A 27513-nucleotide genomic window follows, 5' to 3' on the forward strand; every position below is an offset into this window, starting at 1 on the left:
AGTTACAATTCTTCTCTTTCATGTGGAGAAGGTTAGAGTTACAATCCTTCTTTTTCATGTGGGGAAGGTTAGAGTTACCATCATTCTCTTTCATATGGGGAAGGTTAGAGTTACAATCCTTCTCTTTCATGTGGGGAAGGTTAGAGTTACAATCCTTCTATTTCATGTGGGGAAGGTTAGAGTTACAATCCTTTTCTTTCATGTGCCGAAGGTTAGAGTTACTATCATTCTCTTTCGTGTGGGAAAGGTTAGAGTTACAATCCTTCTCTTTCATGTGGGGAAGGTTAGAGTTTCTATCATTCTCTTTCATATGGGGAAGGTAAGAGTTACAATCCTTCTCTTTCATGTGTGGAAGGTTAGAGTAACTATCCTTTTGTTTCATATGGAGAAGGTTAGAGTAACTATCATTCTCTTTCATGTAGGGAAGGTTAGAGTTACAATCCTTCTCTTTCATGTGGGGAAGGTTAGAGTTACTATTCTTCTGTTTCATGTGGGGAAGGTTAGAGTAACTATCATTCTTTTGCATGTGGGGAAGGTTAGTTACCATTCTTCTGTTTCATGTGGGGAAGGTTAGAGTGACTATCATTCCCTTTCATGTGGGGAAGGTTAGAGTTACTATCATTCTCTTTCATGTGGGGAAGGTTAGAGTTACTATCCTTCTCTTTCATGTGGGGAAGGTTAGAGTTACTATCCTTCTCTTGCATTCGGGGAAGGTTAGAGTTACTATTCTTCTGTTTCATGTGGGGAAGGTTAGAATTACTATCATTCTCTTTCATGTGGGGAAGGTTAGAGTAACTATCCTTTTGTTTCATGTGGGCAAGGTGTTAGTTACTATCCTTCTCTTTCATGTGGGCAAGGTTTAAGTTACTATCCTTCTTTTGCATGTGGGGAAGGTTAGAGTTACAATCCTTCTCTTTCATGTGGGGAAGGTTAGATCGAGTTACTATCATTCTCTTTCATGTGGGGAAAGTGTGAGTTACATTTTGTACTATCCTTCTCTTTCATGTGGAGAAGGTTAGAGTTACAATCCTTCTCTTTCATGTGGGGAAGGTTAGAGTTACTATCATTCTCTTTCATGTGGGGAAGGTGTTAGTTACTATAATTCTCCTTCATGTGGGGAAGGTTAGAGTAACTGTCCTTTTGTTTCATGTGGGGAAGGTTAGAGTTACTATCATTCTCTTTCATGTGGGCAAGATGTCTTTGTTTGTTTATTTGTTTTGGGTTTAATCCCATTTTTCAACAGTATTTTAGTCATGTAACGGCGGGAAGTTAACCTAACCAGTGTTCCTGGATTCTGTACCAGTACAAACCTGTTCTCCGCAAGTAACTGCAAATTTCCCCACATGAATCAGAGGTGGAGGACTAATGATTTCAGACAGAGTGTCGTTTATCAAATAGTCACGGAGAACATACACCCGCCCGAGGATCGAACTCACGACCCCGCAATCTGTAGACCAACGCTCTTACCTACTGAGCTAAGTGGGTGGGCTGGGCAAGGTGTCAGTTACTATCCTTCTCTTTCATGTGGGGAAGGTTAGAGTTACTATCCTTCTCTTTCATGTGGGGAAGGTTAGAGTTACTATCATTCTCTTTCATGTGGGGAAGGTTAGGGTGACTATCATTCTCTTTCATGTGGGCAAGGTGTCAGTTACTATCCTTTTCTTTCATGTGGGGAAGGTTAGATTTACTATCATTCTCTTTCATGTGGGGAAGGTGTTAGTTACTATCCTTCTCTTGCATGTGGGGAAGGTGCGAGTTACAATCCTACTCCTTCATGTTGGGAAGGTTAGAGTTACTATTATTCTCTTTCATGTAGGGAAGGTGTTAGTTACTATCATTCTCTTTCATGCAGGGAAGGTTAGAGTTACAATCCTTCTCTTTCATGTTGGGAAGGTTAGAGTTACTATCCTTCTTTTGCATGTGGGGAAGGTTAGAGTTACAGTCCTTCTCTTTCATGTGGGGAAGGTTAGAGTTACTATCCTTCTCTTTCATGTGGGGAATATGTGAGATAATATCCTTCTCTTTCATGTGGGGAAGGTTAGAGTTACTATCCTTCTCTTTCATGTAGGGAAGGATAGAGTTACTATCCTTCTCTTTCATGTGGGGAAGGTGTGAGTTACTATCCTTCACTTTCATGTGGGGAAGGTTAGAGTTACAATCATTCTCTTGCATGTGGGGAAGGTGTGAGTTACTATCGTTCTTTCAAGTGGCGAAGGTTAGAGTTACTATCCTTCTCTTGAATGTGGGGAAGGTGTGAGTTACTATCCTTCTCTTGCATGTGGGAAAGGTGTGAGTTAATGTCCTTCTCTTTTATGTGGGGAGGGTGTGAGTTACTATCCTTCTCTTGCATGTGGGGAAGGTGTGAGTTAATATCCTTCTCTTGCATGTGGGGAAGGTTAGAGTTACTATCCTTCTCTTTCATATGGGGAAGGTTAGAGTTACTATCCTTCTCTTGCATATGGGGAAGGTGTGAGTTAATATGTTAATATCGTTCTCTTTCGTGTGGGGAAGGTTAGAGTTACTGTCCTTCTTTTTCATGTGGGAAGGTTAGAGTTACTATCCTTCTCTTGCATGTGGGGAGGGTTTGAGTTACTATCCTTCTCTTGCATGTGGGGAAGGTGTGAGTTACTATCCTTCTCTTGCATGTGGGGAAGGTTAGAGTTACTATCCTTCTCTTTCATGTGGGGAAGGTGTGAGTTAATATCCTTTCTTGCATGTGGGGAAGGTGTGAGTTAATATCCTTCTCTTTCATGTGGGGAAGGTGTGAGTTAATATCAGTCTCTTGCATGTGGGGAAGGTTAGAGTTACTGTCCTTCTCTTGCATGTGGGGAGGGTGTGAGTTACTATCCTTCTCTTTCATGTGGGGAAGGTGTGAGTAAATATCATTTTCTTGCATGTGGGGAAGGTTAGAGTTACTACAGGCTGTCTAGCGTCCCTGAAATTCCTACTTTTTCCTATTTTTTTTCAATTTGGCTTAAATTCCTATTTTTTTAAAAAAATCAAAGGAAATTCCTAAAAAGGCCCTATTTTTTCACAAAAATTCCTAATTTTTTAACTTTTTTGCAATGATCAAAAAGAGAAAATGTTTTAAATGTTGTTTTAAAGTTCTTCTAATTCAGAAAAAACAGTTTAGCACAGTTCAAAGCAGTTTACCAGTGGTAGACGTCTTTTCTGTAAATAAAGCACTATTTGTGAGTTACTTTTATGTCAGTCACATAAAGGTAAGCACAATACATGGTCTTTAAAGTCCATATTTTAATTTGAAAATTCCTAAATTTAGCCCTAAAATTTCCTTAAAATTATACCAAATTCCTAATTTTAGCCCTATTTTTTTGTACAAATTGCCCTAAAATTAGCCCTAATTTTTTGTCAGGGTATGCTTGACAGCCTGTTACTATCCTTCTCTTGCATGTGGGGAAGGTTGAGTTACTATCCTTCTCTTGCATGTGGGGAAGGTTGAGTTACTATCCTTCTCTTTCATATGGGCAAGGTTAAGAGTTGATATCCTTCACATATGTATGGAGAAGGTGCGAGTTACTATCCTCTTGCATGTTGGGAAGTTGTGACTCTTACTGAGATTGGAGATGATGCTGGATAATCTTCTAAGAGCATTGTTAGGCTGAACTAAAGCTATGTAAATTATAATAATACATTATATTTAAAAAATAATAAGTTCCCAAACATGGTTTATCGTAGAATAACCCGAGTTTCGAGTTCTTATGCGCAAGAATATATCACGAAGGCCATATGCCTGAGTGATATGTTGTTTCGCATAAGAACGAAAAACTTGGGTTATTCTACGATAAATCGAACTTAGGAACTTATTATTTCGATTCTAACACGACATACTAGTGTCAACAGTGTTAGAAAACATGGTAACTACTTTTTACAACCGTGCTACACACCTGGAACGGATGACGTCATTGCACGCGAGTGGTTTATTGCAGAATAACCCAAGATAGATTTTGCTCTACATGTATGTAGGTTATTTGTTGGTCATGTTAGAATACCTTATAAACTTGCAGTTGGTCTGCGTCTGTCATCTGGTGTTAACTTTTTTGCTCACCTGAACACAGTGATTGTGTCATATATATCAATGTGAAATACTGAGTTTCAGGTGAGCGCCTCATGGCCACAATGACCCTCTTGTTTGAATATCGCCAGACTTATTTCTGTATTATGGAATGCTTAAAGATACTGAGTGTAACTAGTGCGTCTGGGGATGAAATTTTTTAATTGTACAAACAGTAACAGGGAAATCTCACACTAGTATTAGCTTACTTCTATTAAACTGTTTAGATTATTGTTTAATTTCCAATTTACAAGTTTACAAGTTGAATATTAAACAAATATAGTTAAAATCTATTGAAAAATGATAATAGAACTTTACATGCAGGGGCCTTATAATCATTTGAAATGTCATTGCTATTAACTAATTACCTTTAGGAGAATTAATGGCAATTTAGTTAAAAGCCTTTTGCTATACTAATAAAAATATTTAAGATTTTGGGTTCTTAAGTGCAGAATACATCATTTCCTTAGACAAACATTTAAAGAGTGTTATTTTGTATAGATTAAAAATTCCACAGAAATGTAAATGTTATTATTTATTTAGAAAATTGAATATCAATGCAAAATTATGTGTTTGAATTATTTGAAAGTTAAATGCACTTTATTTACATTAATTTTTGAAGATTAAAAACATAATGATCACTTCAATAATGAAGATTCAAAAGGTGAAGCTGGTTGACCTTCAGAATGTTGGAAATATAGAATATATAATATTATGATATGTTTGTTTCTGTTAACACATGCTTATGCTAAAATGACGTGACTTTAACGTGAGATGACATCAATGTTTTTGTTGCGACCAAGAAAGAGCGCTACTATATTTTGTCCACAGTTTTAGATTAAGGGCATATTAGAATCGAAATAATGTATAGCAAAATCGTGTGAATACACTCAAAATCGGTTATACGTCATCAGAATAATTCACTTAGGCTACGTCCTTTTGAAATTATTCCGCAGACGTATAACCTCTTTCCGTGCATTAATAACGTTAAAAAACAAACATGGTTTTTCTATACATTATTTCTTAATTCTTAAACTGCTGCAAATTGAATGAAGAACGACATTTGTTTCACAAACATCTGTGTATTTACAGGTAATCTGGACAGTTTAGTTTTGTATGTTCCACAGTGATAGCAATATACATAAAATGTCAGTCCCTCTTGCATCATTGGCATAAAAAGTGTCAATTTATCATTACAGTTTGTGCGTTTCTATGGTATCCTTCTGCCAGCATTCTGTGTAGCAGTATTATTGATGGCTTTGGTCTATCAACTGAAAACTTTAGCTAAAGGTGAGTTCTGTGTTACTGATGGCTTTGGTCAGTCAGCTGAAAACTTTGGCTAAAGATGAGTTCTGTGTTACTGATTGCTTTGGTCAGTAAGCTGAAAACTTTGGCTAAAGGTGAGTTCTGTGTTACTGATGGCTTTGGTCAGTCAGCTAAAACTTTGGCTAAAGGTGAGTTCTGTGTTACTGATGGCTTTGGTCACTCAGCTAAAACTTTGGCTAAAGGTGAGTTCTGTGTTACTGATGGCTTTGGTCAGTCAGCTAAAAACTTTGGCTAAAGGTGAGTTCTGTGTTACTGATGGCTTTGGTCGGTCAGCTGAAAACTTTCGCTAAAGGTGAGTTCTGTGTTACTGACGGCTTTGGTCAGTCTGCTGAAAACTTTGGCTAAAGGTGAGTTTTGTGCTACTAATGGCTTTGGTCTATCAGCTGAAAACTTTGGCTAAAGATGAGTTCTGCATATGATTGCTTGGTCGGTAGATGAGAACTTTGGTTAAAGGTGAGTTTTGTGCTACTAATGGCTTTGGTCTATCAGCTGAAAACTTTGGCTAAAGATGAGTTCTGCATTACTGATTGCTTTGGTCGGTCAGATGAGAACTTTGGTTAAAGGTGAGTTTTGTGCTACTAATGGCTTTGGTCTATCAGCTGAAAACTTTGGCTAAAGATGAGTTCTGCATTACTGATTGCTTTGGTCGGTAAGATGAGAACTTTGGTTAAAGGTGAGTTTTGTGCTACTGATGACTTTGGTCAGTTAGCTGAAAACTTTGGCTAAAGGTGAGTTTTGTGCTACTGACAGCTTTGGTCAGTGTGCTGAAAACTTTTGCTAAAGGTAAATTTTGTGTTTAATCATTACTGATGACTTTGGTCGGTCAGCTGAAAACTGGCTGAAGGTGAGTTCTGTGTTACTGACAGCTTTGATCAGTCTGCTGAAAACTTTCGCTAAAGGTGAGTTCTGTGTTACTGATGGCCCTGGTCAGTCTGCTTAAAACTTTCGCTAAAGGTAAATTTTGTGTTTAGTTATTACTGATAGCTTTAGTCATTCAGCTGAAAATTTTCGCAAACGGTGTATTACTGATGGCTCTGGTCCATCAGCTAAGAACTTAAGCTAAAGATGATGGCTCTGCTACTGATATATTTGGCCCATCAGATAAAAAGTTTGGCAAAGGTTGATTTCTGTATTACTGATGGCTCAGATCCATCAGCTGAGAACTTTGGCTAAAGCTGAATTCTGTTTTATAGATAACTGTGGTCCATCAGCTGAAAACTTTGACCAGAGCTGATGTCCATGTTACAGATAGCTCTGGTCCATCAGCTGAAAACTGGCTAAAGTTGAGTTCTGTGTTACTAATGACTCTGGTCTATCAGCTGAAAACTTGGGCTTTATGTGAATTTTGCTTGTGATAAAGTGTGTAGTGTGTTCTGTGCTACTGATAAGTCTGTCCTATCAGCAGAGAACATTGGTTATGGTAGTTCTGCACGTCCGGATCAAAATTTTTTCTACAATGTAGAATTTGATTAAACTTTGATTTTTCAGAACTTCAGAATATACTTAGAAAATTAAGCAAATAAAAATGATAGGGTCGTGTGCTTGATATTTTGCTAGACTGATTTGAAAAATTTGGTCCTCATGCAATTTTTCATAATCTGAGTCTATGGGAAAATCATAAATTTCATAACATTTTCGCAAATAGAAAGTTTTCTACAACGTAGATTTTAATGAAACTTCTCAGAGTTTTAAATAAACATTTGGTGAAATAAAATGTTTAGGTCTGTGTGCTTATTTTCAAGATATTTATGTCTCCCACCACACAGTGGTGTGGGAGACATATTGATTTACTCCTGTCTGTGTGTGTGTGTGTGTGTGTCTGTCTGTCACAAAGCTTGTCCGCACTCTAAGTCGGACATTTCTCATTCGATCTTCACCAAACTTGAACAAAATGTGTTTGCCAATAACTCCTTGGCCAAGTTCATTAACTATCCAAATCGGCCCAGGCACTTCGGAATTATGGCCCTTTACCAAGAATTACAGAACCATCCGTACAAGTCCATCTAGACTCACATGACCAAAAATTACTGAACCATTCATACATGTCCATCTAGACTCACTAAATATATATAAAAGGCAGACTTACTATTTAGATGATTAGGCAGTTGTGTGAGACATGCGCTTTTATCAAAAGCAGCTCTAGTTGACCATGATTAAAGTGAACCGCACATTGCATGCCAATTTTAAGACATAATTTTGAATTATTTAACGTGTCGGATGTTTTAATATTATATTTTAGCTTTAGAAAGATAGTAACAATGCAACAGTAATTAATTTACTCACAGATTGCCATTAATTCATAAAATGATTTTCATTTCGGTACGCCGAATCCAGGCTTTATTCTACGTTTTCCGAATAAAAGACGTTACGCCATTGCTTCCAGTTTATCAAACGTGCAGAACTACCTTAAAGTTGAGTTCACATAGATTTCGGTACAGTCAGGTTGGCTAGTTTAGTAAGGGGAACTTTTAACTTAAGCCTTAAGATCTCCTTAGTACAATCCTGGGGAGAGGACAGTTTGATGGTCTGTAGCATCCTGGTATTGAGATTTCGGTACAGTCAGGTTGGCTAGTTTAGTAAGGGGAACTTTTAACTTAAGCCTTAAGATCTCCTTAGTACAATCCTGGGGAGAGGACAGTTTGATGATCTGTAGCATCCTGGTATTGAGTTTTCAGTTTTATTTAAATGGTTCAGCTTGGCCACTTTAAGGGGCTGCCAGAGCTAAAAACTAGAAAACCCTTCAGTCAGATGACTTCTTTTCATGATCTAATGATGGATCTTCACTAAACTTGGTCTGAAGCATTTTTGTATGGACCTCTCTCAAGATTGTTCAGAAGGTGATGATTGGCCCCTTCTGAGGCTGCCAAAGCTAAAGATAGAATTAAAAACTTTAAACAACTTCTCCTCAAGTACCACTTGATGAATGCTCACCAAACTTGTTCTTTAACATCCTGGTATGATCCTCATTCAAGTTTATTCAACAGTTCAGTGTGACTGTATTTAGGGGCCACCAGAACTAAGAATAGAAAACGTTAAAATCATTTTTATGAACCACATGATGGATCTTCATTAAACTTGGTCCATAGCATCCTTGTATGGTCCGCACTCAAGTTTGTTCAAATTGTTAAGCTTGGTCCCTTTAAGGTCAAAAATGAATATAGGGCTAAAATAGAAAAAATCTCTTAACAACATCACTACTTCATTGATCTTCTATAGCATCCAGACATGGAGCTCTTTTAGCTTTGTTTAGTTGTCCAGCTTGAACCATTTTTAGGCCACCAGAGCTTAAAATAGAGGGAAAAAACTTATTACAAGTACTTCTTCTCACTTATGCATCTTCACCAAATTCGGTGTGTAGTGTCCTTGTATGATTCTGTATTAAGTTTATTATGCCTCCCTTCGAAGAAGGAGGGTATATTGTTTTGCAGATGTTGGTCGGTCTTTCTTGTCGGTCGGTCTGTAAGAGACAATCAGTTTCCGATGATTAACTCAAGAATGCTTGGCCTAGGATCTAAGTTGATAGGAAGGTTAGTATCATCTGCGGTGACCCCTTTTTAGTTTTGGGATCTGTATGTTAATGGTCCATTGTCACGGACCTGAAACATTAAAGTGTTCCGGATGTTAACTAGAACACTTGGGCTAGTAGTCAGGGAACGTTGATAGAGGTTGAGTCTGACCAGCAATGACCCCTATTGATTTTGAGCAGTCTGTAAAGATTCAAGGTCACAGTGACATTGAACAGTTGGAACATTTTCTGATGATAACCAAGATTCTTGGGTTAGGATCTGAAGTGATAGGACGTTGTCATGACCAGTAGATGACCCGTATTGATTTTGAGTTAGTAGGTTTCAAGGTCAAGGTCACAGTGTAAAGGAACAGTAAAACGGTTTGGCATAATATCTCGAGATGGTTGGCCTAGATTGAGATTGAAGCGGAATTGTCATGACCGCTCAGATGCACGATTGTGAGGCATTAGGTCAAAGTTAAAGTCACATACAAGAACATTTAAACGGATTTCTGGAGTAACTTGAGAACGTTGGCGAAGGTCATGAACAGATGATAGAGGTTTATCATGACCCCTATCGATTTTGAGGTTTATAGTCAAAGTCATAGTTAAAATGACCGGAACATTTAAAACCGTTTCAAAATAACATTAAGAACACTTGGCCATAAGGTCATAATCTTGATATGGATGTTTGTCAATACCTGTAGATGACCTGTGACTTTGAGGTCATAGCTAAAGATAAAGGTCACATTACGGAAACTTAAAACACTTACACATACTTGAGACACTTGCTAGATCACTAAACTTTTAGGGAGTTGTCTGACAGGATGACCCTGTAATTTTGAGGCAAGGCAAAGCATGTAAACATTGACGAACAGTAAACTTTATTAAAGTAGCAATAATTTCGTTCCTTGTGCAATTAAACTGGATGCATAGGGGGCATTTCATGTTTTGAGAGCATTGTTACACGTTTCCAGAGCTAAAAATAGAAAGATCTTGAAAAAGTGATTGTCAGGAACCAGTTGAAGGATCTTCACTAAACTTGATCTGTAATATCCTTTTAATAGAAATCTCAGTTATACTCAGATGATTCTGCTTGACCACTTTTGACCACTAAAACTAGAAAACTTACAATTTCTTCTCATGAACTGCTTGATGGGGATCCCTGTTGCATCCGTGCATGGACCTCTCCGAAATTTGTTCAGATGGTTTTTCAGGGTCCCTTTTAGGAGCCACAAGAGCTAAAAATAGAAAAAAAACAACTTGAAACAACTTCTTCTAATACTAATCTGAATGGATCTTCACCAAACTTGTTAGGAATACCAAAGCTGAAATAGAAAACTCTTTGAACAGCTTCCTTCCATGAACCACCAGAAAGATCTCTGCGAAATATTTTTATGCCCCGAAGGGAGGCATATAGTTTTTGAACCGTCTGTCTGTCGGTCTGTCGGTCTGTCCGCAATTTTTGTGTCCGGTCCATATCTTTGTCATCAATGGATGGATTTTCAAATAACTTGGCATGAATGTGTACCACAGTAAGATGACGTGTCGCGCGCAAGACCAAGGTCCGTAGCTCCAAGGTCAAGGTCACACTTAGACCTTAAAGGATAGTGCATTGTTGGGCGTGTCCGGTCCATATCTTTGTCATCGATGGATGGATTTTCAAATAACTTGGCATGAATGTGTACCACAGTAAGACGACGTGTCGCGCGCAAGACCCAGGTCCGTAGCTCAAAGGTCAAGGTCACACTAAGACGTTATAGGATAGTGCAATGATGGGCGTGTCTGGTCCATATCTTTTTCCCTCATGGAAATTGAATTTTCAAATAACTGTGCATGGAATGTGTACCACGTATGACCGTGTCGCGCGCAAGACCCAGTCCGTAGCTCCAAGGTCAAGGTCACACTTAACTAAAGGATTGTGCATTGAAGGCGTGTCGTCCATATCTTTGTCAATCGATGGATGGATTTTCAAATAACTATGGCATGAATGTGTCCCAGTAGACCTGTCGCTGCAAGACCCAGGTCCTAGCCAAAGGTCAGGTCACACTTAGAGTTAAAGGATAGTGCATTGATGGCGTTCCGTTCCATACTTTTTCATCGATGGATGAATTTTCAAATACTTGCATGATGTGTACACGTAAGACGAGTGTCACACGAAGACCCAGGTCCGTAGTCAAAGGTCAGGCACACTTGACATTTAAGGTCAGTTTTCATTAGTGCATTGATGGCGTTGTCGTTCATATCTTTGTATTCATGCAGTTTTAATAATAAGCATGATGTGACACAGTAGAAAGTTGCCAAACCAATCGTAGCAAGCTAAACCTAAATCGGCATAATTCATTAAATGCCATCGGGCATGTGTCATCTATGGAACACTCTTGTTTTTACAATTTTGATGCTCTCTGAATTTGTTTTGATGTTTCTGTTGATGCCCGTAGGTACATCATCAGTAAGTATTGGCATTGGGCCTCTTATAGTGATTCATTCATATGCGTGTACTACTTGAACAAACATAGTGAGTTAAGCATGACTGTAACACTAAGCCCAGGATTTACAGCTGAAATGTTTTTTTTTTGTTTTTTTTTCTTTAGAATTGTGGTGCTCAGTGTTACAACTAATATGTGCTCTTGTATTTCAGATGGTGTATTCAGTGTAGATCACTAGGCATATAAACCTTACTTTGTGGTTCCATTTGCCCTAGTTACCCAGGCAGTGCTACAGTAAGTAGGTCCAGTCTCTTAGATTCAAGATTTAAGAAATTAATTTATTTATTTTTGCTTATAATCTATATAAGGCTTAATGTTTCTAATTTTGTACAGTTCTTTCTTGTATTTTATTATGTTACATATAAATTTATTCATTTTTATTTTGTTGGGTTTAAAGTCGCACCGACGCAATTATATGTCATATGGTGACTTTCCAGCTTTGATGGTAGAGGAAGATCCCAGATGCCCCTCCATGCATTATTTCATCACGAACGGGCACCTGGGTAAAACCACAGATCTTCCATAAGCCAGCTGGGTGGCCTTACATATAAATGCCTTCGTTTAACTAAGACATAGTTTGAAAATATTCACTTACCTATACATCTATATCAGTATAAAAGAATTTTAAAATACAGATACAACTGTGATATGTGCAATTACCAGTTCTAAAATATATGATGTTTTCTTCTTTTCTTCAGGAATAGGTACTGCCTTTTAAAACTTGCTATTACATCTTAACACTTAAAAAATGGTTGAAATTTCTTCGTTTATAATGTTACTTTTGAAATGTTTTAACAGTGGTTCTAATATACAATCTACAGTGAACAAAAGATTTTGATTTTTTGCTATTTTTAGCAAATTAAGAGTTTCACTAGCAATAGATTTAGTCAATCAATTTCATCATTACTTCACACATATTTTGGAGATATATTCGAGTCCATTTTTATGCCCCCGAAGGGAGGCATATAGTTTTTGAACCGTCTGTCGGTCTGTCAGTCTGTCCGCAATTTTCGTGTCCAGTCCATATCTTCGTCATCGATGGATGGAATTTCAAATAACTTGGTATGAATGTGTACCACAGTAAGACGACGTGTCGCGCGCAAGACCCAGGTCCGTAGCTCAAAGGTCAAGGTCACACTTAGACATTAAAGGATAGTGCATTGATGGGCGTGTCCGGTCCATATCTTTGTCATCGATGGATGGATTTTCAAATACCTTGGCATGAATATGTACCACAGTAAGACGACGTGTCGCGCGCAAGACCCAGGTCCGTAGCTCAAAGGTCAAGGTCACACTTAGACGTTAAAGAATAGTGCATTGATGGGCGTGTCCGGTCCATATCTTTGTCATCGATGGTCAAGGTCACAGGTCAAGGTCACACTTAGACATTAAATGTCATTTTTCATGATAGTGCATAGATGGGCGTGTCCAGTCCATATTATTGTCATTCATGCATGGATTTTAAAATAACTACGCATGAATGTGTGACACAGTAAGACGACGTGTCGCGCGCAAGACCCAGCTCCGTAGGTCAAAGGTCCTAAACTGTAACATCGGCAATAACTATTCATTCAAAGTGCCATCGGGGGCATGTGTCATCCTATGGAGACAGCTCTTGTTTTTATCTGAGAATTTGTTCACGTCAGTACAGTAGGGGGAAAAAACATACAGTGAATTTACTGCATACTGTTTTTAGTGTCAGTTCAGTGTATTTTGATGAGTTTTAGACAGACCGCTGACTGCATTAGACAAGGTCACACTATATTAATGTTCATTTCATAGAGAATTTTAACTGTTGGACATAAAGACGACCGTTCAGTCTTATTCTATTTATTGTACACAGATGAACACTAATGCAGGTTTAGACTACTTGAAAGAACATTTTTACATTTAATACTGTTCTGAGTGGAACAACAAGCATTCTTACAAATCTTGTGTCCCATTTTCATTTTACCCAAGTCATTGTTGTGTATTGTGCTCTATCTAAATTGTAAAGTTTGTAAATCCAGAATAAATACTGAACTGAGGAATTTAGTAATAAAAATGATAAATGTATATACTTATGATTTAGATAATCTATGTTTAATGAAGCTTCGCCCTGGTCAATGTAAACAAAAGGTTTAACAATTTACCAAACATGCAAACAAAGAAGGATCACAACCTTCAGTGAAATATTTATCAGTTGCATTTGTTGCTTGATATTTTGTGACTGTCGAAGAACACAAGACTTGCAAAGATTGTCAATGTGCATTTCTTATTGCATCATGTTTATTTACAAAAGTTGGTTCTCTGTTGCCTTCATGATTTCCTCAATAGGTACAATACTTCCAATATGCATTACTCCCTTCACCTGACAAACTTACTCCACTCACCTGACAAACTTACTTCCCCCACCTCACAAACTTTCTCCCCTCACCTCAGTCTTATTCCCCTCACCTGACAAACTTACTCCCCTCACCTCAAAAACCTTACTTCCCTCACCTCATAAACTTACTCCCCTCACCTGACAAACTTACTTCCCTCACCTGACAAACTTACTCCCCTCACCTCAAAAACCTTACTTCCCTCACCTCATAAACTTACTCCCCTCACCTGACAAACTTACTCCCCTCACCTCAAAAACCTTACTTCCCTCACCTCATAAACTTACTCCCCTCACCTGACAAACTTACTTCCCTCACCTCATAAATATACTTCCCTCACCTCAAAAACCTTACTTCCCCCACCTCATAAACTTACTCCCCTCACCTCACAGACTTACTCCCCTCACCTCATAAACTTACTCCCCTCACCCCACAAACTTACTCCCCTCACTTCACAAACTTACTCCCCTCACCCCACAAACTTATTCCCCTCACCTCATAAACTTACTCCCCTCACCCCTCAAACTTACTCCCCTCACCTCATAATCTTACGCCCCTCACCCCACAAACTTACTCCCCTCGCCTCATAAACTTACTCCCCTCATCCCACAAACTTACTCCCCTCACCTAATAAACTTACTCCCCTCACCCCACAAACTTACTCCCCTCACCTCACAAACAGCTAAAGACTTCACTTGGAGTATATGGAACAACTTATTTCTGGTTGAACCTACAGCAGGTGTCATATTTACTTCCCATAGCATCGTCTATGCCTAACTGCTGGAAACTACCAATGTGAGTTAATCCCCAAGCACTGAACACTAGTTGGAAATCAAACCGTGATTGCTAGCATTGTAGTCCTACCTGCTAGTGTGCCATGACTCTCTGCCTGTACAATTTTCCTGTTATATTCACTCATGGCAGACCTTTTGGACTAGTCAGTATGCTGTCCTTTAGGCAGTTCTTGTTCTGAAATACTATGTTAAACAGAACAGAACAAAGGAAAAACTGTTGGTAATATTTTTGAGGAATCATCAGAATTCTTAAGAAGCAGCGCTGTCATCTACAGCAAATTTTTATTCACCTTGTGAAGTGTCAGCAACTATTTTGAAGTAGAAGTAAAGCAGCAGGTTAAAGATATGTCTTAAAGCTGAATCAGTTGCTGCCTTTATTATAAAGTTTAGACCTAACTTAGAAAAATCAAATATTATACAATAATTCAAATAATTGGAACAGTTTTCAGTGCAGAAAAAAGTGCAGTAGTTTAAAATGTGCAGAAAACGTGATTTTTGTGTTAATACTTGACACCTTACTTCCCCTAAATCTTGAGATAATCCGTTCTTGAGTTGTTTATAGATTTTAGAGAGCTCTTAGCAACTTGTATTGGCCTCCTAAACTCCCTGATAAATGCATATAAGATGTGCTCAAGTGTTTACTACTGTATACAAACACTTGAACACAAGATTTACTGTCTAAACATGCAGCTAAATATTACTTAATATGTCTTAAACAGAATGAAGTTGACTGGTTTACAATAGTTTTATCTGTGGAGGATATAGAAATACCTTCAGTGTGTAAACCACTCCAAAATTGCTCCCATTTCTTTCAGAAACCAAAAAAGTCTTCTTTTAACAAGAATGTTTAATTGGTTTCTAATTTCAAAAATGTAAACAAGCAAAAAACTACTTAAGAACATATTTGGGGAGGTGGGAGCAGATGATCTGTTGATTGAATTTGGAAATAGATTGTCTGAAGATTGATCTAGTAATCTGTATGATGACTTTTCTGTCATTTAAAGGGAAATTTTTTTAATTACTGTCAGAATTATTTTGATTTGATGACTTCTTTCTATGAAATTAAACATTTACTCATTTTAAATAACTGCAGGTAAATAATTTACAGTACAAATTCATTTCCTTAGATGAAGCTATATACAGCTGACACATATCAATGGTCAATGAAAGAAGGAATATTTTAGAGGAACACATGGCTTGAGCGGCTATGATTGTATACACATGTCACATTGTCACAAGAAAAATAGAAATTTTGCACTCTGTAATCTGCTGTTAGAACTTTTGCTATTCCAGCATCCCTCATTTGTTGACAGTTTTTTTTCATTTCAGTAATCTTTATGCCCCCCCCCCCCCTCCCCCCTTCAAAGAAGGAGGGGTATATTGTTTTGCAGATGTCGGTCGGTCTTTTGGTCGGTATGTAGACCAGTCCGTTTCCGGATGATATCTCAAGAATGCTTGGGCCTAGGATCATAAATATTGATAGGGAGGTTGGTCATCACCAGCAGATGACCCCTATTGATTTTGAGATCAGTATGTCAAAGGTCAAGGTGGTCACAGTGACCCGGAACAGTTAAACGGTTTCCGGATGATAACTCAAGAATGCTTGGGCCTAGGATCATGAAAGTTGATAGGGAGGTTGGTCATGACCAGCAGATGACCCAATTGATTTTGAGGTCAGTAGGTCAAAGATCAAGGTCACAGTGACTCAAAACAGTAAAACGGTTTCCGGATGATAACTCAAGATTGCTTGGGTCTAGGATTGTGAAAATTGATAGGAAGGTTGGTGGTCACCAGCAGATGACCCATATTGATTTTGAGATGAGTAAGTCAGAGGTCAAGGACACAGTGACCAGGAACAGTAAAATGGTTTCCGGACAATAACTCAAGAATGCTTTGGCCTAGGATCAGGAAAATTGATAGGGAGGGAGGTTGTTCACGACCAGCAGATGACCCCTATTGATTTGAGGTCATTAGGTCATAGTTCAAGGTCACATTGGCCAGGAACATTTAAATGGTTTCAGGATGATAACTCGAGAAGGCTTGGGCCAAGGATCATGAAAGTTGATAGAGAGGTTAATCATGACCAGCAGATGACTCCTATTGATTTTTTAGCCATTAGGTCATAGGTCAAGGTTACAGTGACCCGGAACAGTTAAACCGTTTCCAGACAGTTGCTTGAGAACGCTTGGGCCTGGAATCACGAAACTTAAATGGGAGATTGGCCATGACCAGCAGATTGTCAGTAGGTCAAAGATCAAGGTCACATTGAACCAGAACAGTAAAACTTTTGTTTACAGTGAGCAAATAATTTCTGTTCCTTGTGCAATTACTGAATGCATCAAGGGGGCATTTCGTGTTCTACGCGCTCTGGATTTTCTTTAAGGGTATGCAGTATTAAACCAAATAAACCAGTGTGAAAGAAAGAAAAACCAAAATAGTAAATATAAGGAATAAATTGTGGTTATCTGAAATCCGCAGCCAAATGTATCCAGATGGTAACTATTTGACCACAGTTTGAACCTTGGTGAACAGCATGATAGCAGGTTACACTTAATGCTGCAAATTTGATCCCCAATTGAGACAAATGTTCTCCATGACTACTTCTATTGTCATCATGTGGCAAAGTTTTCACTTATTTGTGAAGAACAAGACAGTACTGTTACAGTTTCCGAACATATTAGTTAGGTTATGTAATTGTTACATTGTTGACAATTTTTTTTAAACCCAAAGTAAACAAGCATGATTGGATGATTCACTTACATATTATAAATCTATTGTTTGCATATATAGATGAATTGCTGAGAGTCATACTGACAAATTTTTCTTTCAGAATGAAGGTGGTAGAGAAGCAGCTGTCAAGCCTGTTCATTCCGACTCCTGATATAGTTACCCTTGATAAACAGGGTATATCATTTAGAGGGGCACAACTCATACTGTTCCTGGTAGCACTGGCAGTGTCAACATTCCAAGCTGTAGTTGTCTACCTTGTCCTAGAGTTCAACAGTAGACTACTAGGGCTGATACTTGGATGGTAATTGTGTTTTAATTAATGAGGATTTACAATTTCTGTTTTAAGTGATACTAAGTTTAAATTAATACTCAGTAGCAGGGAAAAGAGATTTTCATCCTTTGTTAAAGAGAGTACTGGTTGGAATAATAAACTTGACACTAAATCACCCTTTATTATGTCTCCCACCACACAGTGGTGTGGGAGACATATTGATTTACTCTTGTCTGTGTGTGTGTGTGTGTCTGTCTGTCTGTCAGTCAGTCAGTCTGTCTGTCTGTCACTCTGTCACAAATCTTGTCTGCACTCTAAGTCGAACATTTCTCATCTGATCTTCACCAGACTTGAACAAAATGTGTTTGTCAATAAGTCCTCAGCCAGGTTCTATAACTTGCCAAATCGGCCCAGGCACTTTGGAATTATGGCCCTTGAACATAATTACCGATAGGCCGCTTACTCCAACATGGGAATTACCGATAGTCCGCTTACTCCAACACATTAACAGTATATAAAGACTGACTTACTATTCAGATGATTAGGCAGTTGTGGGAGACATGCGCTTTTCTCAAAAGCACCTCTAGTTTTGCAGTATTTTTCTTGTATTTGTAAAAATTTTATTGTTCTGCACATCAAAACAAGCTTCAGCTTCTCGCTTGTAACAATGCTAAAGTTACTTTTAAAAACAGGATATGTTCAATGAAGGGGCCCAAAAAGGGGTACCTTTAATTCATCATTTTGCATAGCAACCATAGATCAGAATGAATGTTCCTGGGAATCTGTTTTATCCCTTGTATAAAGTGTTACAAAAGTAAAATAATTCAAAATAATAACATAGATAAGCAGCAGTGTAAGATTTATATTTGGTGAATTGTGAAAAATTAACCTCATATATTTTGTTTGGCAATTTTGTTGAAAATAGATATGTCTACAATTGTGAAAAGTTTCATTAAAATCTACATTGTAGAATTTTTTATATATGCAAAAATGTCGTCAAAACTGTGAAGCCCATTGTGAAATATTTTCAAATCGGTCAAACAAAAACTTAAGCTCAAGGCCGAATCTTTTTTATTGGCGGAATATCTGTTTGGTAAAGTGATGCTTAGTAATAAATATGATTTAAAAAGTTCTAGTGTAGGTAAATATTTGTTTCAAACACGCAGAATTACCTTAAATAGGATGTAACTTCAACATCATAGTTAACTATTCGATCATGTGGCAAAAGTAAGACTTGTCACTACTCTCAGCACAAGGAACACCTTTTAAAACTTAGGCTTTCTAAAATCTGTTAAATTATACCTTTAAATTAATGCTGTTTGTGATTCATTAAATCTGCCAACACAATCAAAATTTTGCATATTAGTCATTTATTATAACTATTACAATGTGATGTTTCAAACTACATCTTAACTTCACTTAAATGAACTAAGATCAAACAAATTTCTGGTGATAAGGAACAACAATTTCAAATATTCAGACTGGGAACTTATTTCCTATCCCAATATTAAAAGAATACATTGAAATAATATTAGTTAAAATGAGCCCCAAAAAGTCAAAATTGGTATGCCCCTCCTAAAAGGAATATGTTATTATAATATTGTCCGTTCATCTATAGACCATTTTTGTTTCCAGTCAGTAACAGGAGAATGTTCGGGCCTATAGTTGACAAACTTCTTAAGATTCATGTCTGTTGTCATTGAATAACCAGTCTTGTTCTGGGGATCAGTAGGTCAAAGGTAAAGATCGTAGTGACCTTGAGACTGTAGAATTATGGTTTCTAGTCAATAAGGAGAACACAAACATTCACCATAACAAGATGATGTATCACATGTAAAACTCAGAACCTTCAATGAAGGTTAAAAGAAGTAATGTTATTTTTCATGTCTGTCTGAACAGGGTGACATTGCTGTTATTGTTTGTCTGGCCTCGGTTGGACTGCTTGTAACTGTCTGTGGGTATAAAAGAATATTTGTCATTTCAGGCTTCCATCATCTGTATCTAGACTGGGTAACAGTATTGCTGTTATTGTATGTCTGGCCTCGGTTGGACTGTCTGCCACTGTCTGTGGGTCAATAGGAATATTTGTTTGTCATATTTTAGGATTTCTACAGGTGAGTTATTTTCCGCAGTTTTTGACATTCTAGAATTAAGAGTTCTATCGTTGCAGAATTTCAAATGATATACAGCTGTCATGCTGGCAGGAAATAAATATGCAGGTCTTTTTACATTTTAATTGGTTGCAATGTTTAGAAAAAAAAGCAATATGGAGAATATGCAGACCGTTTTTTGTTTTCGCTACATGTAAAATTGTGGTGCTTTTGCAAGAAAAACTTATTTTGACTGGGGACTTTTATTGCTCAGCAAGTCTTTTTAGCTCACCTGTCACATAGTGACAAGATGAGCTTTTGTGATCACGCAGCGTCCGTCGTCCGTGCGTGCGTCCGTCCGTCCGTCCGTAAACTTTTCCTTGTGACATCTCTAGAGGTCACATTTTTTGTGGGATCTTTATGAAAGTTGGTCAGAATGTTCATCTTGATGATATCTAGGTCAAGCTCGAAACTGGGTCACGTGCCCTGAAAAACTAGGTCAGTAGGTCTAAAAATAGAAAAACCTTGTGACCTCTCTAGAGGCCATGTATTTCAAAAGATCTTCATGAAAATTGGTCAGAATGTTCACCTTGATGATATCTAGGTCAAGTTCGAAACTGGGTCACGTGCCATCAAAAACTAGGTCAGTAGGTCTAAAAATAGAAAAACCTTGTGACCTCTCTAGAGGCCATATATTTCACAAGATCTTCATTAAAATTGGTCAGAACGTTCACCTTGATGATATCTAGGTCAAGTTCAAAAGTGGGTCACGTGCCATCAAAAACTAGGTCAGTAGGTCAAATAATAGAAAAACCTTGTGACCTCTCTAAAGGCCATATTTTTCATGGGATCTGTATGAATGTTGGTCTGAATGTTCATCTTGATGATATCTAGGTCAAGTTTGAAACTGGGTCACATGCCTTCAAAAACTAGGTCAGTAGATCTAAAAATAGAAAAACCTTGTGACCTCTCTAGAGGCCATATATTTCATGGGATCTTCATGAAAATTGGTCAGAATGTTCACCTTGATGATATCTAGGTCAAGTTCGAAACTGGGTCACGTGCCTTCAAAAACTAGGTCAGTAGGTCAAATAATAGAAAAACTTTGGGACCTCTCTAGAGGCTATATTTTTCATGGGATCTGTATGAAAGTTGGTCTGAATGTTCATCTTGATGATATCTAGGTCAAGTTCGAAAGTGGGTCACGTGCCATCAAAAACTAGGTCAGTAGGTCAGATAATAGAAAAACCTTGTGACCTCTCTAAAGGCCATATTTTTGATGGGATCTGTATGTTCATCTTGATGATATCTAGGTCAAGTTCGAAACAGGATCATGTGCGGTCAAAAACTAGGTCAGTAGGTCTAAAAATAGAAAAACCTTGTGACATCTCTAGAGGCCATATTTGTGAATTGATCTTCATGAAAATTGGTCAGAATGTTCATCTTGATGATATCTAGGTCAAGTTCGAAAGTGGGTCACGTGCCTTCAAAAAGTAGGTCAGTAGGTCAAATAATGAAAAAATGTTGTGACCTCTCTAGAGGCCATATTTTTCATGGGATCTGTATGAAAGTTGGTCTGAATGTTTATCAACTGGGTCATGTGGGAAGAGGTGAGCGATTCAGGACCATCATGGTCCTCTTGTTTTATTTTGCGCCCCCCTCCCCCCCTCTCAGAAGAAAAAAAAGGATTAAGTTGTTTTAGCTCATGCTGGTTGGTCCATCTGGTCCTCAGAAAACACTGGTTTCTGATCAATAACTCTAGAGAATGCTTTGGTCTTTCTTAGTATAATTGCTGTGGTCAGTAGATCACCCCAGTTGTTTTGGAGCCTTAGGTCACAAGTCAAGAAGACTGAAAACAGTTTCAGATCAAAAACTAGAGAACTCTGGTTTTACAGTAATCAAACTTCGTAAGATAGTTTTGAGCAGTCACTAGATGACTATACTTTGGGGATAGTGAGTAGAAGATCAAAGTCACATTGACTTTGAAAATGATCTTTTGTCAATAACTGTATTATGATTTGGCTTAGGATATTGATATATTATAGAATGATTGCCTGTAGTCAGTAGATGATATTCATATTGTTTTGGGGATCAGTATTTCAAAAGTCAAGTTCGCAGTGACCTTTAGACTAAAATTTTTTATCAATAGCTGTAGAATGTTTAGGCATGTGGTCATGATCAAGCTTTATAACCATATTGTGTATGGTCACTTTATGATCAGTATCATTTTTGGTCAGGAGGTCAAAGTCACAGTGACCTTGATGCTAAAATAGTTCAGGTTATATAGCTGAAGAGTGCTAAAATTGTCCTATTAGGATCATTAGGTCAAAGGTCAAAGGTACATCTTACTGGAGAGTGAAACTTGTACAACCGGTACTGTGACAGGCCATCATGGGTCATGTTTTATTGCTATTTGTTTAAGAGAAATGGTTTGCTATGTATACCCATTTCTATAAAACTTTTGGATTTAAACATTTTGTTTTCATATAAACATAACTTATAAACATTCTTTTCAGCTGCTTAGACTTTGCTATCAAGCTAGACAGACAAAGGACCCAGGGACACAATCAAAATATCATTTTTATCAGACAGTGTTTATGATATGGATGTGGCTATTGATTCTCAACTCCCCATCACTTCTTGTTTTAGGGAAGTCTATAGAGTAAGTTTTCTTGAGTATAACTTTATCACTTTCATGTTTCTCTAGACATTTAATTCATTTGTTCTTGGTAAAATGAAATACTGTGGAACACAAATCACTCTAGTATTGTTGGCTCAAGTACACAGGCTCACTTGAGAAATTAGAAGTAGTCTGTCTCCCTTATGTTTTTCTATACAAAGTTAACCTGGTTTGGTAAGAGTTTGTGAAGCATTAATTTCCTGTGTGTAAGTTATGTGATTTTGGGTTGCTTGAACCCTTCAGTAATTTAAGCATTTTGCTCATTGGAGCCATAGAAACCTCAATGAGTCATTTTACAGTGCCATGACATATATGATGCTCTTGGATAAATAAAAGTAGTGCGGTTGCGCCTTCATTTGTCAGTGTGAAATTGTTTAATTTCTTTGTTTTAGGATAAAAACGCATTTTCCAGTGACAGAATTTGAAAATTCAAAATTCTAAAGAAACCATTAACAGAAACCATAATTATTCTTTTTTGGAGATTTTTATTAATCCCCTGCCGTGGCGGAGGGATTATAGGAATGGTCTGCGCCTGTCCTTCCGTCCGTCCTTCCGTCCGTAACAAAATCGTGTCCGGTCCATATCTCCTAAACCCCTTGAAGGATTTTCATGAAACTTGGGTCAAATGATCACCTCATCAAGACGATGTGCAGAACCCATGAGTCAGCCTTGTCGGTTCAAGGTCAAGGTCACAACTCAAGGTCAAAGGTTTGAGCCTGCCATTTTGTGTCCGCTCTATATCTCCTAAACCCCTTGAAGGAATTTTATAAAACTTGGGTCAAATGATCACCTGATCAAGACGATATGCAGAACTCATGAGTCAGCCATGCTGGCTCAAGGTCAGGGTCACAACTCCAGGTCAAAGGTTTGAGCCTTCCATTTTGTGTCCGCTCTATATCACTTAAACCCCTTGAAGGAATTTTATAAAACTTGGGTCAAATGATCACCTCATCAAGACGATGTGCAGAACCCATGAGTCAGTCATGCCGGCTCAAGGTCAAGGTCACAACTTAGGGTCAAAGGTTTGAGCCTTCCATTTTGTGTCCCCTCTATATCTCCTAAACCCCTTGAAGGATTTTCATCAAACTTGGGTCAAACGATCACCTCATCAAGGTGATGTGCAGAACTTATGAGTCAGCCATGTTGGCTCAAGGTCAGGGTCACAACTGAAGGTCAAATGTTTGAGCCTTCCATTTCGTGTCCGCTCTATATCTCCTAAACCCCTTGAAGGAATTTTATAAAACTTGGGTCAAATGATTACCTCATCAGAACGATGTGCTGAAATTATGAGTCAACCATGCCAGCTCAAGGTCAAGGTCACAACTAAGGGTCGAAGGTTTGAGCCTTCCATTTGGTGTCCACTCTGTATCTCCTTAACCCCTTGAAGGATTTTCATCAAACTTGGGTCAAATGATCACCTCATCAAGAACTCATGAGTCAGCCATGTCAACTCAAGGTCAAGGTCACAACTGAAGGTCAAAGGTTTCAGCTCTGTATCTCCTAAACCCCTTGAAGGATTTTCATGAAACTTTGGTCAAATGATCACCTCATCAAGACGTTGTGCAGAATTCATGAGTCAGCCATGTCAGTTCAAGGTCAAGGTCACAGCTAAAATCAAAGGTTTACCCTTTCACTATCCATAGCAGTGGCGGGGGATTTAGCTGTCTTTCAGACTGCCTTGTTTTATTAGCATGGATACTGGCACATCAGTATAACAGGTCAGTCAGAAATACTGAAGAGGGCAACATCAGACCTTGTCAGCTTTATAAAAATAATTTTGCAAAATGTTGATGGTTATTCCAAGGGTCTGAAAATACCTAAGAGAGAACACTGGTTACTCTACCTGCACTGCTAACAGGTCCACAAAATCAAACAGAAAAGTATTGTTTACATGTGATTATCATTGTTTTTATTTCCTGAAAATAATGTGTGTATAAGCTGAGAGTATGTGCAGTTTCTCATTTGCCTGATTAATATAGCAGTAATACAGGAGGTTTTAATTTCAGGTCTACAAATGTTATACCATTATTTAGTCGTGATCCAAGCAGAATAGTTGGAACCTTAGCAACAGTAACATTCCTGTGCCTAATACTATGCAATAGTCCACTGTCAGACAGGTAGGTTCTTTATTTAAATAGTCCAAGGTTGTGAAGCTATTAATAGTGTTGCAAATACCCTGAAAATATCCACCAGGTACTGGTCTACCAGAGTAAACAAAGGTTTCTATATACCAGAATGTTTGTTACGGTTTCTAGATTACAGAACTGCAGTTGCATTTCCTGTGGTAGATAGTTGATATTCAAGATGGAATCCAAAATGGCCTCCAAATATGGTTAAATCTCAGTATATGGGGTTAATTGGTATACCGGGGTGCTAAATTGTAAAGTTCTGATTGAAATACACCAAAATCCATTCTTAAGTTGTCAAGATGATGATAATGGGGACATTTCCATGGAATATTACTAATATCCAAACTGGCATTCAAGATGGCTGCCAAAATGAGTTAGATTTTTGTTTTAAGACATACAACCTCTCTTGTTGGTAATTATAACTTCAGGGCACTGGTACCTTTACACTGATCCAGTAATATCAGTTTTTATGCCCCTAAAAAAAGGTATATGATAAACCAAGTGTCTGTGCATTTTTTTGCTTTGTTAATTTATCCCACTGTCTAAAATATTTCTGCGCAGCAATTCCAGAGATTCCATTGAAACTTTACACAAATGTTAAGGATGATGAGCAAACTTATTACATGCTTTTCAGAGAATTATCCATATATTGCAGTGAAATACATGTATATCTGGTATTTTCACAGTGAAAAATATCAAATATATATTTTCATTTTAAGAAACAATAAAATGGGAAAAATTAGTCAAAACATGAAATAAAAAGAAAATTTGTTTGTTTTAAATGTACGATCAAAATATCTTTCACTCATGAACACCACATCTTACATTTCACTTGTAGCTTATGCCACTCATGAAAGTATTTTATCTGGTGTCCACTCATGAAAGATATTTCAATCTTAACACTGGAATAAATAAATATCTCCTCTGTATTACATGCAGTAGTTAGATTTGTGACATCAAATTAGTTGAAAGAGTGCTAAGCAAAACCTACTTCAGGTTTGCTGTTTTGGGGGTATGTGTGTTTTGCAAATTTTCATACCTTAGTAATAGTATAATTATACCTATCTCAGTTTTCCATGACAACTGGCCATAGGTATTGTAGGTATAATTATTACAGATCAGTACAGTAATATCTTTCCTTATCCTACCTGGTAGATAGAAGACAATGTGGGGAACGTGCACATTATTTTCTTTTCTCTGTTAGTTCATCTGTTCATTTATGTCTGTCCTTCTGTCAGCCAAAAATGGTGGATTTTGTCATAACTTTAAATGTACAATATATTTTACATGAAAACTGAAATATTATAGATGGCAATATTGAGAATATTCCCATTCTTTTATTTTCTGCTTTGGCAATAAATGTGGTTGATATGGCAACAAATAGTCCAAAAATTTAAGAAAAAATGTAGATTCCTTGATACCTTAAAAAGTACAAGGAATTTTTTCATGAAACCTGACCAGCAGATGGTAAAATATTTACAGGATATGCAGGTTCTTCAGTTAAATTTCAATATGATAAAATGTGTTTCCTATGGCAGCAAGTATGACATACGCTCCTTTAGGTAGATGGACTTTTATTGCTGGGCAATAATCTTGTTTCAATAAATAAGCTGGCAAAAACATCTGATGCAGTGAAGCAACAGCAGATTATACACAGACAAATATATCTTGTCATTGTTCTGAAAAAATAATGTTGTGTTGCTTCTTCTTCTTTTATAGTCCAAGAGAAGTAACTTATAGATATTTATGCTTATTAGTATATGCTTACACCAGTTGTCATTCTTTTCAAACACAGATACACAAACAATCTTATTATTTCAATTCTTGCTATATATACAGAATTCATAAAATTCACAATTATAAAATAATTATTGTACCCCCCGACAACAAAGTTGTAATGGGGGGTATACTGGTTTCAGGTTGTCTGTCTGTCTGTCCATAGACACAATCTTGTGTGCACCATCTCTCCTCATCCCCTTGACACAATTTAATGAAACTTCACACAAGTTATCAGTATCAACAGTAGTTGTGCATGGGGCATGTTAGGTTCTTTCAGAAAAAAAAATTGCAGAGTTACGGGACTTTGTTTTTTGTTACTATACTATATACATATACACAATCTTGTGCGCACCATCTCTCCTCATCCCCTTGACACGATTTAATGAAACTTCACACAAGTGATCAGTAACAACAGTAGTTGTGCATGGGGCATGTTAGGTTCTTTCAACAACAAAAATTGCAGAGTTATGGGACTTTGTTTCTTGTAAAGATACTCTGTACATAGTCTGCGTATGCAATCTTGTGCGTGCCTAATCTTCCGAACCCTTGCACACAATTAAATGAAACTTCACACAAGTGATCAGTACCAACCCTAGTTGTGCATGGTGCATATTACGTTCTTTTAGGTAAATATTCTGCATAGTTATGGGACTTTGTTTTTTGTTACTATACTGTATACATACAGTTTATATACATACAGTCAAACATAATTATGCAATATTGTGTGCGTCAAATTGCAATGTACTTTGTCAGTGCATCAGGGGGGTACATTCATCACCTTTAGTGATAGCTCTAGTTGTGTCCACCCTACCATTCCACCCCACCCCCACCCCACCAACCATATATCCATCCATCAAAATTTGGGGTGTACATATCTCCAAAAGAATTTGACCTAGAGTCATCAAACATCATAGGATTTTCATTCAGCAATGTAATTTTTAGCTTGACTATTCGAAGAATAGGGGAGCTATCCTACTCGCCCCGGCATCGGCATGAGCGTCACACAAGTGTTAAAGTTTGCGTACCACCCCAAATATTTTCAAAGTCCATTGAGATATTGCTTTCATATTTTACATACTTGTTTACCATCATGACCCCAGTCTGTAAAAAGGAGGAGGCAACTCTATCAAGCATTTTGACTGAATTATGGCCCCTTTTCAACTTAGAATAAATGTTGAAGTTTGCGTACCACCCCAAATATTTTCAAAGTCCATTGAGATATTGCTTTCATATTTTGCCTACTTGTTTACCATCATGACCCCAGTCTGTAAAAAGGAGGAGGCAA

The 27513-nt window shown here is 37.6% G+C and overlaps 1 protein-coding gene across 1 annotated transcript in view; it reads left to right on the forward strand.

The window, feature by feature from the left end:
- The window catches only part of LOC123562262 (GPI inositol-deacylase-like), a 92827-nt gene that overhangs the window by 62251 nt on the left and 3063 nt on the right, over positions 1-27513 (forward strand). Inside the window, exons 19-25 of the mRNA XM_053526393.1 lie at positions 5272-5389; positions 11345-11355; positions 11571-11626; positions 17380-17580; positions 19535-19664; positions 22157-22302; positions 24327-24437. Coding sequence (XP_053382368.1) covers positions 5272-5389; positions 11345-11355; positions 11571-11626; positions 17380-17580; positions 19535-19664; positions 22157-22302; positions 24327-24437 — 773 coding nt within the window. The remainder of the gene's footprint in view (positions 1-5271; positions 5390-11344; positions 11356-11570; positions 11627-17379; positions 17581-19534; positions 19665-22156; positions 22303-24326; positions 24438-27513) is intronic.

This window comes from Mercenaria mercenaria, chromosome 2 (genome assembly GCF_021730395.1).
Source record: "Mercenaria mercenaria strain notata chromosome 2, MADL_Memer_1, whole genome shotgun sequence".
Taxonomy (NCBI): Eukaryota; Metazoa; Mollusca; class Bivalvia; order Venerida; family Veneridae; genus Mercenaria; species Mercenaria mercenaria.